General features: G+C 36.5%; 2 protein-coding genes across 11 annotated transcripts; one reads left to right on the forward strand and one right to left on the reverse strand.

The window, feature by feature from the left end:
- The first annotated feature begins 1,059 nt into the window (after positions 1-1,059).
- On the forward strand, positions 1,060-3,928 carry LOC115993736. Of its 3 annotated transcripts, none has more exons than XM_031117704.1 (5): positions 1,060-1,212; positions 1,585-1,668; positions 1,769-1,813; positions 3,345-3,442; positions 3,685-3,928. In XM_031117704.1, exons 2-5 carry the CDS (start codon positions 1,615-1,617, stop codon positions 3,761-3,763), a joined length of 276 nt encoding a protein of 91 aa, XP_030973564.1. In that variant the 5' UTR covers positions 1,060-1,212; positions 1,585-1,614; the 3' UTR covers positions 3,764-3,928. The 3 variants fall into 3 exon arrangements, with proteins under 3 accessions (XP_030973564.1, XP_030973563.1, XP_030973565.1); XM_031117703.1 differs by having other exon boundaries at positions 1,063-1,212; positions 1,573-1,668; XM_031117705.1 differs by lacking the exon at positions 1,060-1,212 and adding an exon at positions 1,238-1,315.
- Positions 3,929-11,696: 7,768 nt separating this feature from the next.
- LOC115994888 (probable boron transporter 2) lies at positions 11,697-17,442 on the reverse strand. 8 transcript variants are annotated; one of them, XM_031119209.1, is made up of 14 exons: positions 17,253-17,440; positions 16,916-17,054; positions 16,412-16,619; positions 16,174-16,256; positions 15,830-16,022; positions 15,551-15,689; positions 15,281-15,446; positions 14,657-14,823; positions 14,369-14,542; positions 14,153-14,248; positions 13,710-13,847; positions 13,006-13,325; positions 12,648-12,915; positions 11,697-12,248 (listed from the first exon to the last, which is right to left on the reverse strand). In XM_031119209.1, exons 3-14 carry the CDS (start codon positions 16,513-16,515, stop codon positions 11,955-11,957), a joined length of 2,142 nt encoding a protein of 713 aa, XP_030975069.1. In that variant the 5' UTR covers positions 16,516-16,619; positions 16,916-17,054; positions 17,253-17,440; the 3' UTR covers positions 11,697-11,954. The 8 variants fall into 8 exon arrangements, with proteins under 8 accessions (XP_030975069.1, XP_030975070.1, XP_030975063.1 ...); XM_031119203.1 differs by having other exon boundaries at positions 11,730-12,251; positions 17,253-17,442; XM_031119206.1 differs by having other exon boundaries at positions 11,730-12,251; positions 16,412-16,641; positions 17,253-17,442.
- Between the last annotated feature and the right edge of the window lie 441 nt (positions 17,443-17,883).

A 17,883-nucleotide genomic window follows, 5' to 3' on the forward strand; every position in this document is an offset into this window, starting at 1 on the left:
TCTACCAAATTGACCCCTAGCTTTTGCTAGCTTTTTATGAATTAAAAAAAAATCATGTGAGCAATGATGCGAATAAATTGGAGAATCTTTTTAATGTTTTATTTTTTTCCATAAGAGCTAACAAAAGTTTGTCCCAATGGCCAATTTGACATACATAGAAACCTCAGGGAGTTAATAAGGAAGAATTTAAACACTAAGAGGTGTTCTTAAAATTGACCTAAATTCTAAAGGGTGTTTTTTCATTTTGGCAATAACTCAAATAATCCGTATTTTGGGGGGGGGGGGGGGGGGGTGGAATGTGCTCACTTTTTAAACATTTTTCTTTTGGGTAAAATACAAAAACCACTCATGAGGTTTGAGCTAATGCTAGGCACTACTCAGATATTTTAAAATATCTAATTTGCCCCTAAACCTAAATGGCACTTGAAACTATTTGGGCTTATTTTCCCAAAAAACTAATTTATGGTCAATTTACTTGTCACAATGCAATCCCACAATGATTGTATTGTGGCAATTATATGCATGAGGGAGTGTTTATGTAGTAAATAGTAGATTAATAATACTCAAAGATGGTCAGGGAAGCTGAAAAAGGCTAAGGATTAGGAAAACTTTCAATTTTCAAACAATGTTAAATGTGGTTTATGCTTATATAAATTTGATATATTTAAAAGTATGGGCTGTGTCTCATATCATATTAACGGTCAACCCAAACCTCAAGGATAGTTTTTATATTGGAGAAATTACATTTTACCATCTTAAATTATATCATAAATTACACTTTACACCCTAAACTATACCATAAATTATACTTTACATTATAAACTTTCAAGAGTATAATTTAGAGTTATAAAGTGTAATTTCTCATTTGTTTTAAAAAAATTGATAAAATTAGCAATCGAGTCTTTTCATGTGGTGTCATCCAAAATAACAGCAGAATTGATGGAGGGTGCAAAGTGTAACACGAATTATAGTTTAAGGTGCTAACTATGCATTCTAAAAGTTTAGGTATAAAGTATAATTTGGGGTATTATTTGTTTTGGTAAAATGTAATTTTCCTTTTTATATTTTACTCTTTTTGTTTTGCCCTCCTAGAAGGGCATACCGTTGTCCCGAACCACAACGTGACGCCAAGTCGTTGTTGCTCCCTTCATCATAAAACGCAGCGTTTACTTCAGTCTTGGAAAACTACAGCTCCAGCTCCACACCGTGCAGGTACTCTCTTTCTCTCTCTCTCTCTTCCATTGCCGCCGTCGTGAACTCTGAGAGTTGTGATTCAGTTTTCTCTGATCAATTCTACTTCTAAATTTCCCATTCGGCAAGTTTCCCTTTAATTCAAACTTAAGAAATTTAGTTTTCGCCTGCAAACTGTTCGACAAAATGTCTCTAAGAACTCTATGTGCATTTTATAATCCTTATTGATCAACAAAAAACGAACCAAACACAATTGGCCATCTATGATTGATTACTATGTTAATAGATAATTCTATATTATCTTTCAATTTTCCTTTATTTTTATTTTTTATTATTCGTAAAGATTGTACTTTTGAAGCTAATGTAATGTGGTCATGGTAGTCCTTCTCTCAGTTATACAATTCGAAAGCAAACTGAGGAAACATGCCGTCTCTTCAAACCGCACTGCCTCCTGAACTTGCCAACAATGTTATCAGAGTTAGTATCAAATTCTTCTTCATTTCTTTATATTCTGCCATTTCTATTTATTATACAACAGTTTTTTTTTTCCCTCACTAATTCAGGCCTTTTGTTGTAGCTTTATCGTGAATGCCTTCGACGAGCTAAATACATCGGTCATCGGGTATACAAAGTTCCTCTCCCTCTCACACTCACACTCACACACATAAAATTTACTGAGAATTTGAGTTATAAGTATAGATTCAACTTTAGGTACTTATTTGGGGATCGTTACTGTATTCTATGTTGTACTAAAAATGACTGTTTTAATCAATAACGTTTAGGTCAAATGCCATTTCCTTGGTTTTTTCAACCGAGACGTCCAGAGTTTGATCCACCCTCCCCCAATTTTTTTTTTTTTTTTTAAAAAAACGAGTGTTTTAGATGTTCCGATTTTCATGCCTAGCTTGGTCAGAGCAGCTTGCAATATTCCAGCTTCATTTCACACTCTGATTCAAACCCTTTTCCTTTCAAGCTTTCTTATTGCCCTTGAGAGTTCCACATCCCAGCGGCCTATTTGACCTCCCTCCATATACTTTGAGTGAATGAGCATTCAAAGTATAAATGATCTTTAGTTTCCAATCTTCCTCTGCAAATGATATCTCAATTATAGCCCCAATTAGCAAGCCTATCCCTCGTTGCAGTTGCAAGCCTGTTTTGCACATCCAACTAGCAAATAAAACCATGCTTAGGAACATGCTTCGTATAATCCTGCTCCAGTTTACATCAAGAGCTTTTAACTCTAATTTGCTTCCAAGCTGAGGAACAGCTAAATGCTTTATTTGCAAAAGGAATAAAGAGCCCCTGGTCATCTCCTCCTATTTCGACCTCATTCAAACTAACTAGGATTCTTACTAAGTACTACGATCTAGTAGCAGACAAGCAACATTACCCATTGTGGATTACACTAGACAGCTTTGCTGAAAAGTAGCTGGCTGCATGATAGATGATTTGATGACCAAATTTATGATAGAGAGGGCCTTGGGATGCCAGTTATCATGCAACAAATATATTGACATATCTCGTCCAACCTTATGTTTAATTAGAGGCCTTCTACTCTATTGCAAAATCTTCCTCCACCCACAAGAACTATCCTGAGAAATTTGGATTCAACTTTAGCTACTTTTATGTTGGTTTCATTACTGAATACCATGTTGCATGAAAAATGAGTTTTTCTGTTCCATATTTCATGCCTGGCTTGGTCAGAAGTAGAATGTGCTAGGTCTTTGATTCATTTTTATTTTGGATTAAAACCTTGTAAGAACAATTAGCACTAAATCATTCATGTAGTTTAAAATTTAATATAAAAAAATCCTGCAAGAAAGACCAGATTCAAAAATAAGATATCATCCCTGGAATTCTTGACACACTTTCCATTGCAGTCTTTCTATGTTTCTCTTGGCTGAGCTGTACATTTTCCCCTCCGCCCCAAGTATAAATGTCATTTTTTGAATTGTACATGTATGGTTCTCCTTGCGAAATCCAAGCTCACATTGTTAATGATTGTGTCCAATTGTACTTAGAAGATATAGGATGATAATTTTTCAATGATTATTTAGTTTCCAATCATATTGAGAAGACATGAAACTGACTTTGGGCCTCCTCTTTTTTTCTTTTTTTTTTCCTTCTTTTAAAAAAAATAAAAAATTATGTAGCAACATAACACAGAACTTATAGTTGACATGGTGAGACAGCAGTTCAAAAAACACATGCACGAGACAGATCCAGAGAAGATTCAGAAGTTGAAGGATGAGTGAGTTTCATCTTGTCTAGTTACTTGCATGTATTTGTGCATGTTTGGGTTGGTGGGGAATATAGTGGAAACGATGTCTTTGGCTGTCGGCTGGGTTATATTGCCAGGGTGCATCTTAGTGGGTTGCTTGATCCTTTAATATATACTTGTCATTAATTGTTTTTACTTGTCACAGACACATTTCTTCTTCTGCATTAATCCTTGTTTGCAAAGCTTTAATCCTTCTTTCCTTTGTTTTGCAGTGCGGCAAGGGGACTTATAAATCACATACTATATGAGTCTGAGAAGATGTCTGGTCGTAAATTCAGCAAAAGCGCTTGATGTTGTTCAGAATTTCAATTTATGAGTGCTTTCAGTTGGTGTATCAGATCATGTTTTGGCAAAATAATAATATAGACTTGAGTGGTCTCAATTTTTCTTGTTTATGACTTTCATGTTGCATGTGTTGAACCCATCAGGTTGAATGAAATTGGCATTTTTTAAATTTGCACAGTGGCCTTTCTATGTTGTTCATTTTTCATTTATAAAACTGATGGTTCATGATAAGAAGAGAAATCTGTGTATACTACCTATGTTTTATATGTGAAATGAGTCAAGCATAGACTTCTGTCCTTTTGCTTGGCATTTGTTAGCCGCTTTAGTGATCCGAGTCCTCAACCCAAGCAAACCCATCAATGCAGGCAATATGAAAGGAAAGCCTAAACTCTTTAACTTCTTAGTAGCCTTAAGCCTGACAAAGTGTATTACCGGTATTTTGTGCCCAAAATAAATGACCCTAGAAACTCTTAAACCCTGAAAAAAAAAAAAAAAAAAAAAACTCTAATACCCTAATTTTCAGGGCTTTCCCAGCACTCTGCTTTTGTTTTTAATCTTATTGTTTCTAATGATAATCTCTAACAAGTCTTCTTTAATTCTTCAAAGCTCATCCTAATCTCACGAGATTACTGCCTTAGAGTTTTAGCATCAGTTTGAGGGGTTTGTCATGTTCAGTTGGAGTTGGATAAATGCCATTTTTCAAGTATATATATCTCAAAGTTAGATATTTTTTCTCAAGCAAAAAAGGACATTTTCTATTTGTTAATCTTTTAACTTTTAAAATAATTTTAAGCAATTGTGTCTCCCTAACCAAGTAAAATTGTCAATGCATGATTTTAAAATTCTAATTTGTGGTGATCAAAGCAATATACCATGCTTATTAAAGTTTCTGTACCGTGCTTATTGCAAGTCTCAAAACTTAAAAAGAGTAAAAGCAAAACCTCAGGTTGGATGATAGGATTTTCTTAAAAAATAACTATAAATCCGAAACTATATTATTAGTTAGGCAACGTTTCAAACTATTTTTGTTTCTAACCATTCGAGTCCTCTGGACTCGAATTGTTAGAAACGAAAATAGTTTGAAATGTTGCCTAACTAATAAAATAGTTCGAGGGATCTGGTTATTTTAAAAAAAAATCCTGATATTGCGCCCCTTAAAGAACAACCAAATGTGGCTAAGCATGGATAACATTCCATAATGCACGTACAATATTGTGAGGCACTGGAATATAACACATATATAAGATTCACTTCTATTTTTAGAAGAACTTTTTGTTACAAATCTTCTCCCACTAAATTTTTTTGCATAAGCCTTGCAGCAATAATGGCACAGATTAAGAGTTATAGAGGAGTACAAGGTTGGAGAAAAGTCATTGCAAAATTCCTCCATGTTCATTAAACTATCCCTGCCACTATATGTTTCTTTGATTGACAAAGTTTAGCTACAAAACCAGTTGTAACCTAAGATTACAAACTGCTCTAATAAAATGACATGTGTAAAAAATAACATGTGCATTGCACATGATTACTTAAGTAAACTTAACCCAACTAACCCTAGTTAACTACACCACCTATTAAAAAAATAAAAAATAAAAACTAAAAACCTAAAAAACCAAAACTTATAATCTCTCTCGCTCTCTCTCTCTCAACGAAGAAACCCAGACATTGGGTCAACTATTAGAGATAAGCTGCTAAGGAGCTCCAAAATCAACAAAGAAACCCAGCTCCCACCAGTCCCAAACCCTCCGTCTTCACCGCTGGCCAACCTTAAATCCAGTACTGTCTCCACTGCCAGCCCACCACCTCAAATCCTGTACTGTCTCCACCGCCGACCCACAACCTCAAATCCAGTAAGCTCAAGTTCCTCTTCCCCTCCATCATTCTTGAAGGTACTAGAGCAACTTCTCCCTTTAGCCACTCCTTTCTGTACCCTCTCATTCTCAACCCTTGTTCCTTCCCCAAAATTTTAGGCTTCACCTGTCAATTTCAAATCATCTTCAAGTCTATCATGTTCTTTGGAAGAACCTTGCTAGTACCCTAACGGAGCAGGAACTATATCAAAAACAAGGATCTCAACTGCCATAGAGCTTGATGAACCACTAACAGAAAATGAAGCTCCCAGACTACTTTGGGTTGGCCGGCCGGCGGTGGAGATAGGAGGCTATGGGTGATCGGTTGGAGCTGGGTTCTGGGTTACATTTTACAGAGAGAGAAGTCCATGAGAGAGAGAGAGAGAAAGATCATACGTATAGACTTTTTTAGGGTTTTTAGTTTTTATTTTATTTTTTATTTTTTTAATAGGTGTTGTAGTTAACTAGGGTCAGTGGAGTTAAGTTTACTTAAGTAATTATGTGCAATGCACATGCTATTTTTTACACATGTCATTTTATTAGAGCAATTTGTAGCCTTAGGTTACAACTGGTTTTGTAGCTAAGTTTTGTCCTTCTTTGATATAACTTAGTAATTTTTTAGTAGTTTTTTTCTTTGAATTTCCATATATTGGCCCAACCCTGTGATAGAAAGCTATTGAGGCTCATTTTTGACAAGCCCAGTAAGAGAAAAGGCCCAGCAACATGGGCAGGCCAAAGTTAGCAAGCAAGAAAAAACCATTGAGCCTAAGTGGCAGGAATGAATGGCTTATGGGCTCATAAAGTGGGTTTTGAGGAAGCCAACGGGCTTGAATGGGCTTGGAAAGAGAGAAGAAGCAAACCCATGGGCAGTATGTAGAAAAGCAAGAATGAGCCACAGCAGGCCCAAAGTAATGTAAGCAAAAAAAGTAAGGGGCTAATGGAAGACCCATCAGCCCCAATGATGAGGTATAAAGTAATTGGGCCAGGAAAGCTCAAGAGAGTTAGTAAAGGCCCATGGGAAAGCAGGATTGAAAAAAGGCTGAGGAAGCCCAAGAAAAGCAAATGCGCCAAGGATGCCCAAGAGGGAAATGGGACACAGGAGCTCGCAAACAATATAAGAAAAGGCCCAGTGAACACACTGAGTCATTGGAAGGGAGATAAACAGCAAGCCCAAAGAGGCCCAACATGATTGAGTTAAACAACATTACAGCGGGAATAGCAGAGTGGAATGACAGGAAATGCTAGCAAGGTCACAGAATGAAATACAGAGTAGGTCGGGGGAAGGAAGGCCCATGGTCTGACAAGGCCCAACCCCCAAAAGAAGCAAGTCATAAAGAATGGCAGATCAGAAAACAACCCACGCCATAAGAAGCCAAAAGTGCACAGCAGAATGTGCAGACCAATCTCCAGAACACGGTAAATGCGTGAGCAATAGGTGAAGAAGGTGAAGCATATGCGAGACCCAGGCACCATCAGCCTGTACCCAGCCAATATAGGAAATGGTGGGTCATGGGTCAGAGGTAAGAGAGGGCATGGTCTGGCGGTGGGGAGAGGGAAAAAACCTATTCTGGGGTTCTTGCTCAGACTCTTTTGGGGGAAATGTCTTGCTGAGATGACATGCCATCAAAAAGAAGTAAGGATGAGTTGGAACCGCTAGGTGCATGCCATGAGGGATAGAAAGAGAAAGCACACACACTGCAACGGGTAGAAAAGCCACGACAAGCAAACAAACAAAATAGCCTTCTTTGTCTGGTAGAGGGGAGCGGTACAGCCAGCACAGGTAAGTGGTGGTGGCTGAACAACTGACGATCAATAAGTGGTCGGCAAGGACACCCACACTAGACAAAGGTAGTTAAGGGCTAAAACAGTAAATACCAGTCACGACAGGCTCTATATAAAGGACCCCTTGCTGTGCACTGAGGGGGGAGGAAAAAATCACAGTAATAGGAATTTCTAGGAAAAACAATAACCAGAAGTAAGCATTGGGAAGAAAAGGAAGTAAAACAAAAGAAAAGAAAAGTAAGAAGTAACGAGAGGAAAAGAAAAACAGAGAGTTTTGAATGACAGGCATACACTAATAGGTTGATCCCCTCTCTCCCTCAATAGCCTTGCTCTCTATAAAAGGCAAAAGATTTGTATTTGGGCATAGACCATTTAGGCCTGTTCTCTTAAAACAATTAATTTCTTCTCTGAGATTACTCTTGTTGATGGATCGGTCGTCCCTTTCTTAGTTTCAATCCCGTGTATTACTTGGCATGGCAGACTAACACTTTGATTTTGCTAACTCTATTTATCTTTCACTTAGCTTATTCTGTATACGGAGAGTCTTTTGTTGCTCACTTTTATTTATTGTGGCTAAAAGTAGTGACTATATTTTCTTGTGTTATCCGTATTATATATGCCTGTCATAACTTGTTTATAGCGGCTATGCTTGCCATGGGCATGTAACCGAAGCCTGGCAGACGTGGTGTAGTTTGTACACAAGCCGGACCAAGGTGGGTTCCAATTGGACCGATCCCAACTCCCTTATCCAGAAAACTTGGGCCTAGTGCAGTAGGAAGCAACCCAACATTACAAACAAGGCCCACCACCTTACAAAAGCTATGCAATCTTCTGAACTTCCTTTATGTGGCTGATTTTACTACTTAGTTCCATGGGTACTAATGAATTTGGTTAAGCAAACACATAAAGCATATTTTTTTCTATTTGCAACACTGGCCATGAGCAAACTCATAAATGTGAGGTAAACCCTCCAAATTAAAATGTCCAAATTATTTATTTCCATCAATATTCTTATCTAATGCCTTTGAAATCAAGATTTCCAGAATAGGCAGTATTTTCCAAATGATCCTTTATGAGGAATATGCATAATTGATACTCAATGCGAGACTTATCCTCTGAAAAGTATGTGGCCAATATTCTTATCTAATGCCTTTGAAATCAAGATTTCCAGAATAGGCAGTATTTTCTAAATGTTCCTTTATGAGGAATATGCATAATTGATACTCAATGCGAGACTTACCCTCTGAAAAGTATGTGGCCAACAGTCCATTCTCATTCGTGTAGGACAGTCAAGTGAAGTAGGGTGACCATGCTACCCTGCTAAGTGCTAAGTGCTAATTGATTTGAAGTGAAGGACATGTTTGTGGTCAGTGAACCTAATATTTCTTCTTGGAACGAATCAAAGATTGAGATCATCCTCAAGCTTTTGTCGAACTATTATCTTTTTTTGGAAAACTTTTACTAAACCAGACATTATTATAAATATACAGATTCTTGAAAAATTATGAGGGACTCAGTCCTCGTGAGGTGACGAGTCAATCGGCTGTGAAAATTACAACACTTCGTATCATACCCGCATTCTACTGCAATTGAATACTAAGGACCCATCATCATAATAGCTCCTATAGATTAAGTGTGTGAGAGAATTGTGGCCACTACTTTCACCACATCTCTGTCCCAACAACCTTCTTTTACCATACACTATGCCATTCAACATGCAGTGATGCTGTCTTCTGATGAGTGGCTTGCAATGTTGGTGAGCCTCAACCATTGCGTTGAAAATATAGCATTATTAGTATGGATGTGAGGTTCCAAAGCCAAACAGTTCATTCTCAAAGTAATTCACCGGTACTGCCCATCATCAATTTCTTTTTCCAGTGGTATAGTTTTGACGTGATCTTAACATGTCAAATTCACTAGTGCTTTGTGGTCCAGTGTTTCTTAGCTACCTTCTCACCATCCTGTTTTGCCATTTTGTGGGTCTAGTTTTGAAGTGATTTTGTCTTTTCTTCTTATTTTTTTCCTAAAGGACCTTGCAGTTTCTTTGATCTCAACTAATTACTTGTGAGTGCTGCAAATCATTTTCATTGGAAATCATTCCATTCTTGTATTGTTTTATCTTATTTGATTTTATATCCAAGAGTTTACGATGTTAAAGTGACTGGAACAAAATACTTTATCGGTTGAACTTATTGTTTCTCAATATATATATATATATAAAAGTTGAACTTATTAAAACCCACTCACTTAATTTTACATCCAGAGTGTTGCAAATCATTTGCATTTGATGTTTTTTTGAAAGACCTTGCAGTTTCTTTGTACTACTTTACTATGAAACTGCCTCGTTGGCAAAATTTGCAAAATAATGTTATTTTAATAGTAATTATTTAAATTGACACCTTTTTGAAACAATTTGAGAATATGGCCTTTTTTAGTTTTGAAACCATGTTTTCTAAACGCGATTTTACTTAATTTTAAAAACATGATTTTAGCACTTAAAAATTAAAAACGGGTTTCTAAAACATGATTAAAAAAATGTTAGTTCCCCAAATAGCTTAAAAAACAATGTAAATTTATATAATTTATATTAATGATTAAGTTTTTTTTTTTTTTTTTTTGGGCTCAGCTCGTTTATTAAAAAAAGCCTAAAATTAAGGCTCAAACTTGGCTTGTTTATAAACAAATAACATGAACAACTTTCTCAAAAAAATGAACAAGATTTTTATTGAATAAAGCTTGAGCCTGTCCATGGACAATTTTTTTTTTTTTGCTTGGGCTCAACTCATTTATTAAAAAAAAAAAATCTAAAATTAAGGCTCAAGCTTGACTTGTTTATAAACAAATAACATGAACACGATTTTTATTGAATAAAGCCTAAGCTGTTTATAAACGATCCATGCGATTGAGTTGATAAACGAGGTTCCTAAATTAATCAATTCCCAAGTGATTTCTAAAGAAATCAATTCTGTTTAGATGAAAACCACACACAAAAATTTCATCTAATTTGAAAGAATTAAATAAGAGATAATGCACACAACACTTTAGAAAATCTTTTTTGACCTAAACAACATGGGAAAAGATTCCCTTCAATTGAATCCTCTAATTCCTTCCTATTTTTAGCAATATTTGAAGCACTTGTCATTTATTTTATTTTTAAATGCAACGTGTCTTACATTTAAAAAAAAAAAAAAAAAAAGGAGGAAACTGGAGAATTTAATGGGAGGGGATCTCATCCCTAAAATTTCATATATCATAAACCGCTTGATTCTGCCCTAATTTCTTCCTTCATCCAATTAAATGTTGAAATTTTCTTAGGAAGGCAAATTTTTACTAATGTAAAACTTCTAGTATTTCGAAGATCAAAGAGATATTAGAATGATTATGAGGACCACAACGCTCATGAAGTGAACTGACATGAAGAATGTTCCCACTGAGGTCACAAGTCAAACGGCTGTGAAAACCGCAACAACCCACACCCACATTCCCCTGCAATTGAGGACCGAGGACCCAAGATACAGTTTCTTTTGATGGAGGGTGTGAGAGCCTCTACATTCACTGCATCTCTGTTCCAACAAATCTCTTTTCATCTTACTTTGCTTATCCAAATGCATTCTTACTTTTTACATTGCAGTAATGCAGACATTTGGTTGGTTTCTGATTAGTGGTTTGCAACGTGGATGAGCCTCAGCCATTGCCTTGAAAAAAATCGTATCAATTTGAGGTTCCAATCAGTTCATTCTCGGGCATCTCATCAGTACAACATTCATCATTTTGTTCCAGTTGTATAACTTTGAAGTGATTTTAACAATGTCTAATTGACCACTGGTTTTGTGCCTGTGTTTCTCAGATACTTTCTTGGAGTCTTCTTTGACTAGCAACTTAAAAGGGGATGGAAGTATGGCACAGGAGCGCAAAAGCATGATCTCTCTAGATTATACTGAATGTTAAATTCCATGTAGTAAAATAATAAAAATCCTTTGTCTTGCCTTATGCTTCAACAATCGCAGTTAGCACATCTCTTTTTTCCCCTATAAAGTAACCAAAGTTTAAAATTAAAATTTAAAAAAAAAAAAAAAATCAAATACAAACATGCTGCAGTTGGTGAAGCAAAAAGTGGAATGGACAAAGGATTTCTATTCATCATAAAAATAGCATGTATACAGATGGTGAACTGGTTCCAACTATAAAGGCTAGAAGACTTTCATTATAGTATGATTGATCTTTTGCATCTTCTATACCATGCTTACTGCATGGCTCAAAAACTTACAAGAGTAAAAGCTAAAACGGGGCATGGGGTAAAATAAAAATAATGCCTGTACAATCTCTTGCTATAGTGTCAGTAATTGGAAATAAACATAAAAAATTTAGTATTGTCATTCATAAAACTTGTGGTTACAAATCCCTCCCCTTTAATAAATTTTATAAATGCATAACATGTTGAAGGCAGAGGGATAGTCATTGCAAGCTCTTTTCATGTTCATTAGATCATCACTACAAGAACTTGCTTCTTTTTAGATACCTGACAATATAAACACAGCCAATTGTTGCAAGTTCATATCTGAGTTCTAACTGCCTTTCCCTAAATTAGATGGTCTTGGCTCTCCAGTCCTTGGACTAAATGGCCCTCTTCCACCAAGCCGAGGACTCTGTTCCCCTCTCAGTTCACTTATGCGAGGGCTGTGTACACTATCTGACAGCCGTGGGCTCTGTAGGCTTCTAAATTCTTTGGAAGGTGTTGCTGTGCAGCTTGTTAACTTGAGACTGCACATCCGTCTAATCTCGCCCCGACTACGTGTTACTATCCCATCTAGAATCTCTCCATCATCTCCAAATGAAGCTGTCCGTCCCATTTCCCCATCCTGCTATGGACAAATCAAGAAAACGAGATACATAAGTTAAGCTGTATTGCTAGGTCACCTTAATCACTTTCTATTCTAAATCCATTTTAATTCAACCCGAAAAATTACACTACATTGATTACAAAGAGAATAGATTAGCAAAACTGAAGTTCTTCAGATTTTCTGAATTCTTCTTCCTAGGCATGTAATGTATATATAGAATGTAGTATGTAAGGAAAAACAAATAGAGTTTATCTACAGGTTGAAGCAAAAGAACTAAAATTGTAAAGTTGCTAGCTTTTTCTGCTTACAACAAGTTTGGTAGGGGGATTAAAGCCCAAGTTCTCCCCATAGGCACAACCGGATAGTACCACTGAACCACAAGCATAATCAATAAAGGGAAGTTGAGCAAAAACTTACTATTGCTAGGTTGAATGATAAAGCTGGTGCCTCTTCATACTCTGCAGCATCTAAATCTTGAAGGTGTGCCGCTTTGAAAAACTTGGGCAAAATGTATTGTCTCACAGGAACCAAAAGCATAATCATTAAAGGGAACAGAACCCCAGCAATTGGAACCCATGTGATCCCAAAACAAACAAGCAGATAAGCAGTCTGGAAGATTGTAAAAATTGCAATGGTCTTGAAAGGTACAGTTTCCACAAAAGTGGCATGGTACTCCTCCAGTACTCTGAAAAAGCATGCAATATGGTTAGTTCCATACCATTCACGTTTATAGGTAAAATGATCAAAGAGATGAAGAAAGCAGCTAAGAGCCTACTTGTATCTTCTACTTGGAGCTGTGAAGAGCAATAAGATTCTTTCCCAAAACTGGTTACCGGGTAAGCTTTCAATGGCCATGAAGGCAAAATAGCCCCAGAGTACTGAGGTTGGGATCTTCTTAAGGAAAGGCATGGCTGCAACACATCCTCCTACCATCATAGCTTGAAGCAGGTTACTGAGCCGCTGTTCTTTCACCTCAACAGGCAGTAAATCATCAATCTCTTTCTCAACATCAAACGTGCTCTCATCAACCGGGGCATTTATATTCCCCGTGCTTGAAGCTATTTGAATTGTGGAGTCTTTCAATTCCTTTAATCCCTGCTCAGAATACAAATTTAGGCAAGGTTGCATACTTTTCGGCACCATAAGAATTGATCACACTTCAGAAAATTTAAAATAATAATAAAACCAAAAGGAGAACAAAAAAATCATGAACATTTATTAGACTAACATTATAAATCAAGCCGTCTTAGCCTTTATATTCTCACAGAAATTATATGAACTATATTGGAATCTCTAATTAACATGGCCATAATAAGGTTCTTTTGAAACAAAGCGTTGGATATCCAAGATATGTCCATCAATATTTGGTTTTCTAGTTTCTGCATTGTGTCTTTTCTATGTAGATACAAATGTGACTATCAACAGCAGTTTTCTGCTATGTTAGACAAAGAAAAGAACGAAAATATGAAGTCATCATACCCTAGCTGAAGGTTCCTGGTAAATTAAAGGAGTCTGCATCTGTTGATAGGCTTCTTGCATGCTTCCATACACTTGTCCCAAGCTTGCATTATTTCTCATACACTTGCGTGCTGTTGCTACAAGTCGATTACGAAGTAACTGCAAAACAGGAAGATGTTGTTATAAGGATGTACATACACAGAATCTATGCATGTGTATGTTTGCATGGGTGTGTGCTTGACTATGTCTGCATGCACATCTGTGTTCCTGTGTGCCTGCGTTCTGAATACATTATAGTCAACTATTTACTAAATGGGATTTATGGATATTCATAGTAGTAAACTGGCAGTTTCTTGGATGCAACATGAAGAGCGAAGAGGCTGAGCAACTGATTGGCTACTAGTCAGCAAGCTCTAAATTTGGCAGCAGAATAAAGAACCTGGAATTATGGTATCTTTGTGTACCTGGTGTTTAAGCGTAGCCAAACTTTTAGTATGCATTGGAGATTGAGGAATAACTCCATTTGATGGAGGGATCCCAATGAGACCACACAATATGACCTGTCATGCAGTAACAAGATTTCAAATGAGGCAAGTGGGTACTAAGTGCTGTAATTTGCAATTGCATAATAGAGAACTGGAAGAAAAAAAATGGACAACACAAGAAGGGCATTTGCATACCATGAACCCCAAAAGAAGTAAATCATAATGGAAAGAAGGGGGTTTTCTCAAATTGAACTCTTTCTGCTGGGCGAGTTGAGAAGCCACACTGTGGTCAAAGTAGTAGAGCACTGCAATCATTGTTGCAGGAATGAAAGCCCCAATTATATAGAGAACCGGCACATTTAGCATGTCCTGTCAGTTTTAGGTTAAGCCATTTAACATACTCTTCTAACTATAAGTATTATAAAGGAACAAATATATCAAGCTAAAGGGCATATAAATATACAATTTTCCAGAATCACAAACCTTAATGACAGTCCAATTCTCATATGCACCTGGTGACCATGGATTTGGACTGAAGAGTCGTCTTGGGATTCCTTTTGGAACACTTCCAGCTGGTAGATAGGAAATAGCTGTCCAAACTACAACCATCAATGGCACACCATAATCTGCTATGAAGCCTCTGAGCGATCCTGTGGGAGTTAATAATGAACTCCATAAATTGAAAGAACACTAGAAGGACCTACAGCAGCAAATATGGTTCATATAGACAGGTTTAAAGGTCCTTCAGTTGTTTCTCTCTTTGAGCTCAAATTATTGATATTCACAAAGGAGTCCCATCTCATGTACTCAGTAGGCAGAGAAGCCAATTTTCCACCAATTCCTCTTCACATTTCCCTTCCCTTTATGACATCTTCTACAGGGAAAGAATTGGTGAGCCTCCTAGATATCATGAATGAGACTACTTGTTTGCATCGTTTAAACCTATTGGCTAAGGAAGGCTCATAAACTGAAACTAGGAGTGCTTTAAATGAATTTCTATGGCAAGCAGTAACTTAAGAGTTTGTAAGACATTGGAGAGGCTGACAACCTTAAACAAGATGCATGGGGAGTGGAATTCCTTGAAAGTATATATTTAAAATGACTTACCAGACCCATACCGCCAAGACCTTGCTTTTCTGCTTCTTAAAGCGGTAAGCAGAAGAGCAAATGACAAAACTAAAGCAAACATGCCATTTGAAAATCTCCATGAAGGCTGAAACTCAATTGAATTTGGATTTTCTCTTTCAGGTATACGAAATTCTTCAACAAGTCCCTAGCAAACCCAATTAAAAAACAAGCATGAAACTCTATACATGCAACTATTGATATTATGTGCTTCAAGGAGGGTGGGCGGGGGTGTTGGAGGATGTCTCTTACTTTTATAGCTTCTTGCATGAAGAGCATTGCAATAAGAAGGCCAAACAGTTCCCCAGCTATACGAGTAAACCTATTAATAATGGAGCAAGCCCCTAACACAGCCAGTAGGAACAGCAATATGGCAGTCCACACACATACCCTGCCCATCCAAATGACCATATAAGTTCAAAAAATATAAACAGAATTCCTAATCAAAATTAATCAAATGTCATAGCAATTAACATCAGCAGAAGAAGTTGCAATATCTTTCCATTAGATGGCAATAAGAAAATACGATACCATCCAGTCCATGCTAAAAAGAGCTTTGATCCCAAATCTGGCCTATCTTTAGCAAACTTGAACATAAATGTATACATAATCACGGTTGGCTCTGCGACTCCGAGAATCAGCAAAGGTTGACCTCCAATGATTGAGTGTATAATTCCACACAGTGCTGTAGAAGCTAATGTTTGAACTGCTGTTAGAACTCCATCTGTTGATACCAGTAAAAAATCTTGAGATACTTAACACACAAATAGTTATATACATAATATATGCACCATTTCTGGCCCTAGATAAAAATTATGAGATGCTTAATTGAAAATTAGCAGCAACATTTAGACAATATTCAAACAAAATGATACCTGTACTTCTATCCAACTGTTCTCCAAAAGAAATAACTGGGATTGCTGAAGCAAAGAATATATATGTAGTGGGGGCCAAAATCCTAGGAAAAATCGAAACAAGTTACTAAGCTAACATCATTATTTTGTGTCAAATTCAGCAATAGTTAAATGCCACATTTAATATTAACCCAAAACCTTATAATTGAACTACATTTATTACACAATCCATAGTTCTCGTGGCAGGAGAAAAATATACCTGAAGCCTGCCTTGAATCCACCAGTCCAATCTTGCTTGTAACACATCAGCCTCCCATTAAGATCATTCTTGATTCCGCGAAATGGCACAAATGTCTCTTCCATAGCTCCTTCTTTACTAGGACCACTGAGAGCACCTTCTTGAATGCCTTAACAAAGGACAGTGCTCATGCCAATCTGGTTGTGACTTGTGACCAAGGTGAGTGAGTCTGGCATTGGAAGATTAACAATCTAAAATTTATGTTTGAATGACATGAACATAGAAAAACAAAGACAGAACTTAGATGTCATTTGGGTATAATTAAATCATAATTATACAATTTTGACCCACACAGGAAAAGTCAGAATTGTGTTACTTGGGCACAACTCAGAATAAATAAATAAAAACAAGAGCAGCATTATGCAGACCTGGCCCTAAGGTATAGTAAACATCATACAAATCACAGTAACAACTATGGCAAAACCTCAGAAACTTCAAAATGACAAAGGCATTGTAGTATTTTACCACTAAGCGACAAACAAGACTGGCCCTTTTGCTTGTATTGAAGTTTAGCATTCACACAATGTGGGCACAGAACGTTTGTAGGGAAAGGCTCCAGATATTTAAGCTTGGAAAGTGTGGTGAGAAGGGACTGTATTTGATGCTGATATAGTAATGTGGGTCAATAAAAGGAACAAAATGAACATCACTGTCAGTGTTGCACATTTAAAAAAAAAAAAACCAAAATCTAAAAGCTTATTTGAAGAAGCCTACCAAAGCTAACAACCAAGAAAAGAAATGTAAATATATAAATATATGGAAAAACAGGAAATTCAAAGTAGATGCATTGTATAATACTTACCACCTCAAAGCATTGAAATTTAAAAGTGATAAAAAAGAGAGAAAAATGTAGGAGCTTTTTCTGGCTTTGAAAGTGAAGATGGAGAGAGTTGTGATTAAAATAAAAAATAAAAAAAAAAAAAGGTGCTTTTTTGAGTGCATATGGATATGGGGGAAGAAAGAGTGCACTGCCAACCCATGACAAGCTGGCCTGGAAAGAAGCACCCAAGTAGCTTCTCCAATCTCTACAGTATTTTTTTCTTTATATTATCCTGAATTTTAAATATATCTGTATGGTTTATACTGTGTTATTATTGGAGAATACACTGGGAACAATTTGGAATGGAATGTATGGTGTCTTAACACTCCCAATAAAAAAACTTGTAGAGGGATTCCTCATTATAGTGTTTTTTTTTTTTTTAAATATTTGAGGAACCTCATTATAGTGTTAATGCATTGGAAAAAAAAAAATTTGCAGGTAATGGATAGTCTCTTTGATAAAGTATTCATGAAGCAATATGGTGGGGAAGAATCATATTATCTCTACACTTATAATCGCACCATGCAATAGACAAGTTATGTATTATCTCCATCCAATCTTATGTAATATATTAGATCACATCCATTTTTGTCTTCTTTTAATTAACTATTCA

This window comes from Quercus lobata, chromosome 6 (genome assembly GCF_001633185.2).
Source record: "Quercus lobata isolate SW786 chromosome 6, ValleyOak3.0 Primary Assembly, whole genome shotgun sequence".
Taxonomy (NCBI): domain Eukaryota; kingdom Viridiplantae; phylum Streptophyta; class Magnoliopsida; order Fagales; family Fagaceae; genus Quercus; species Quercus lobata.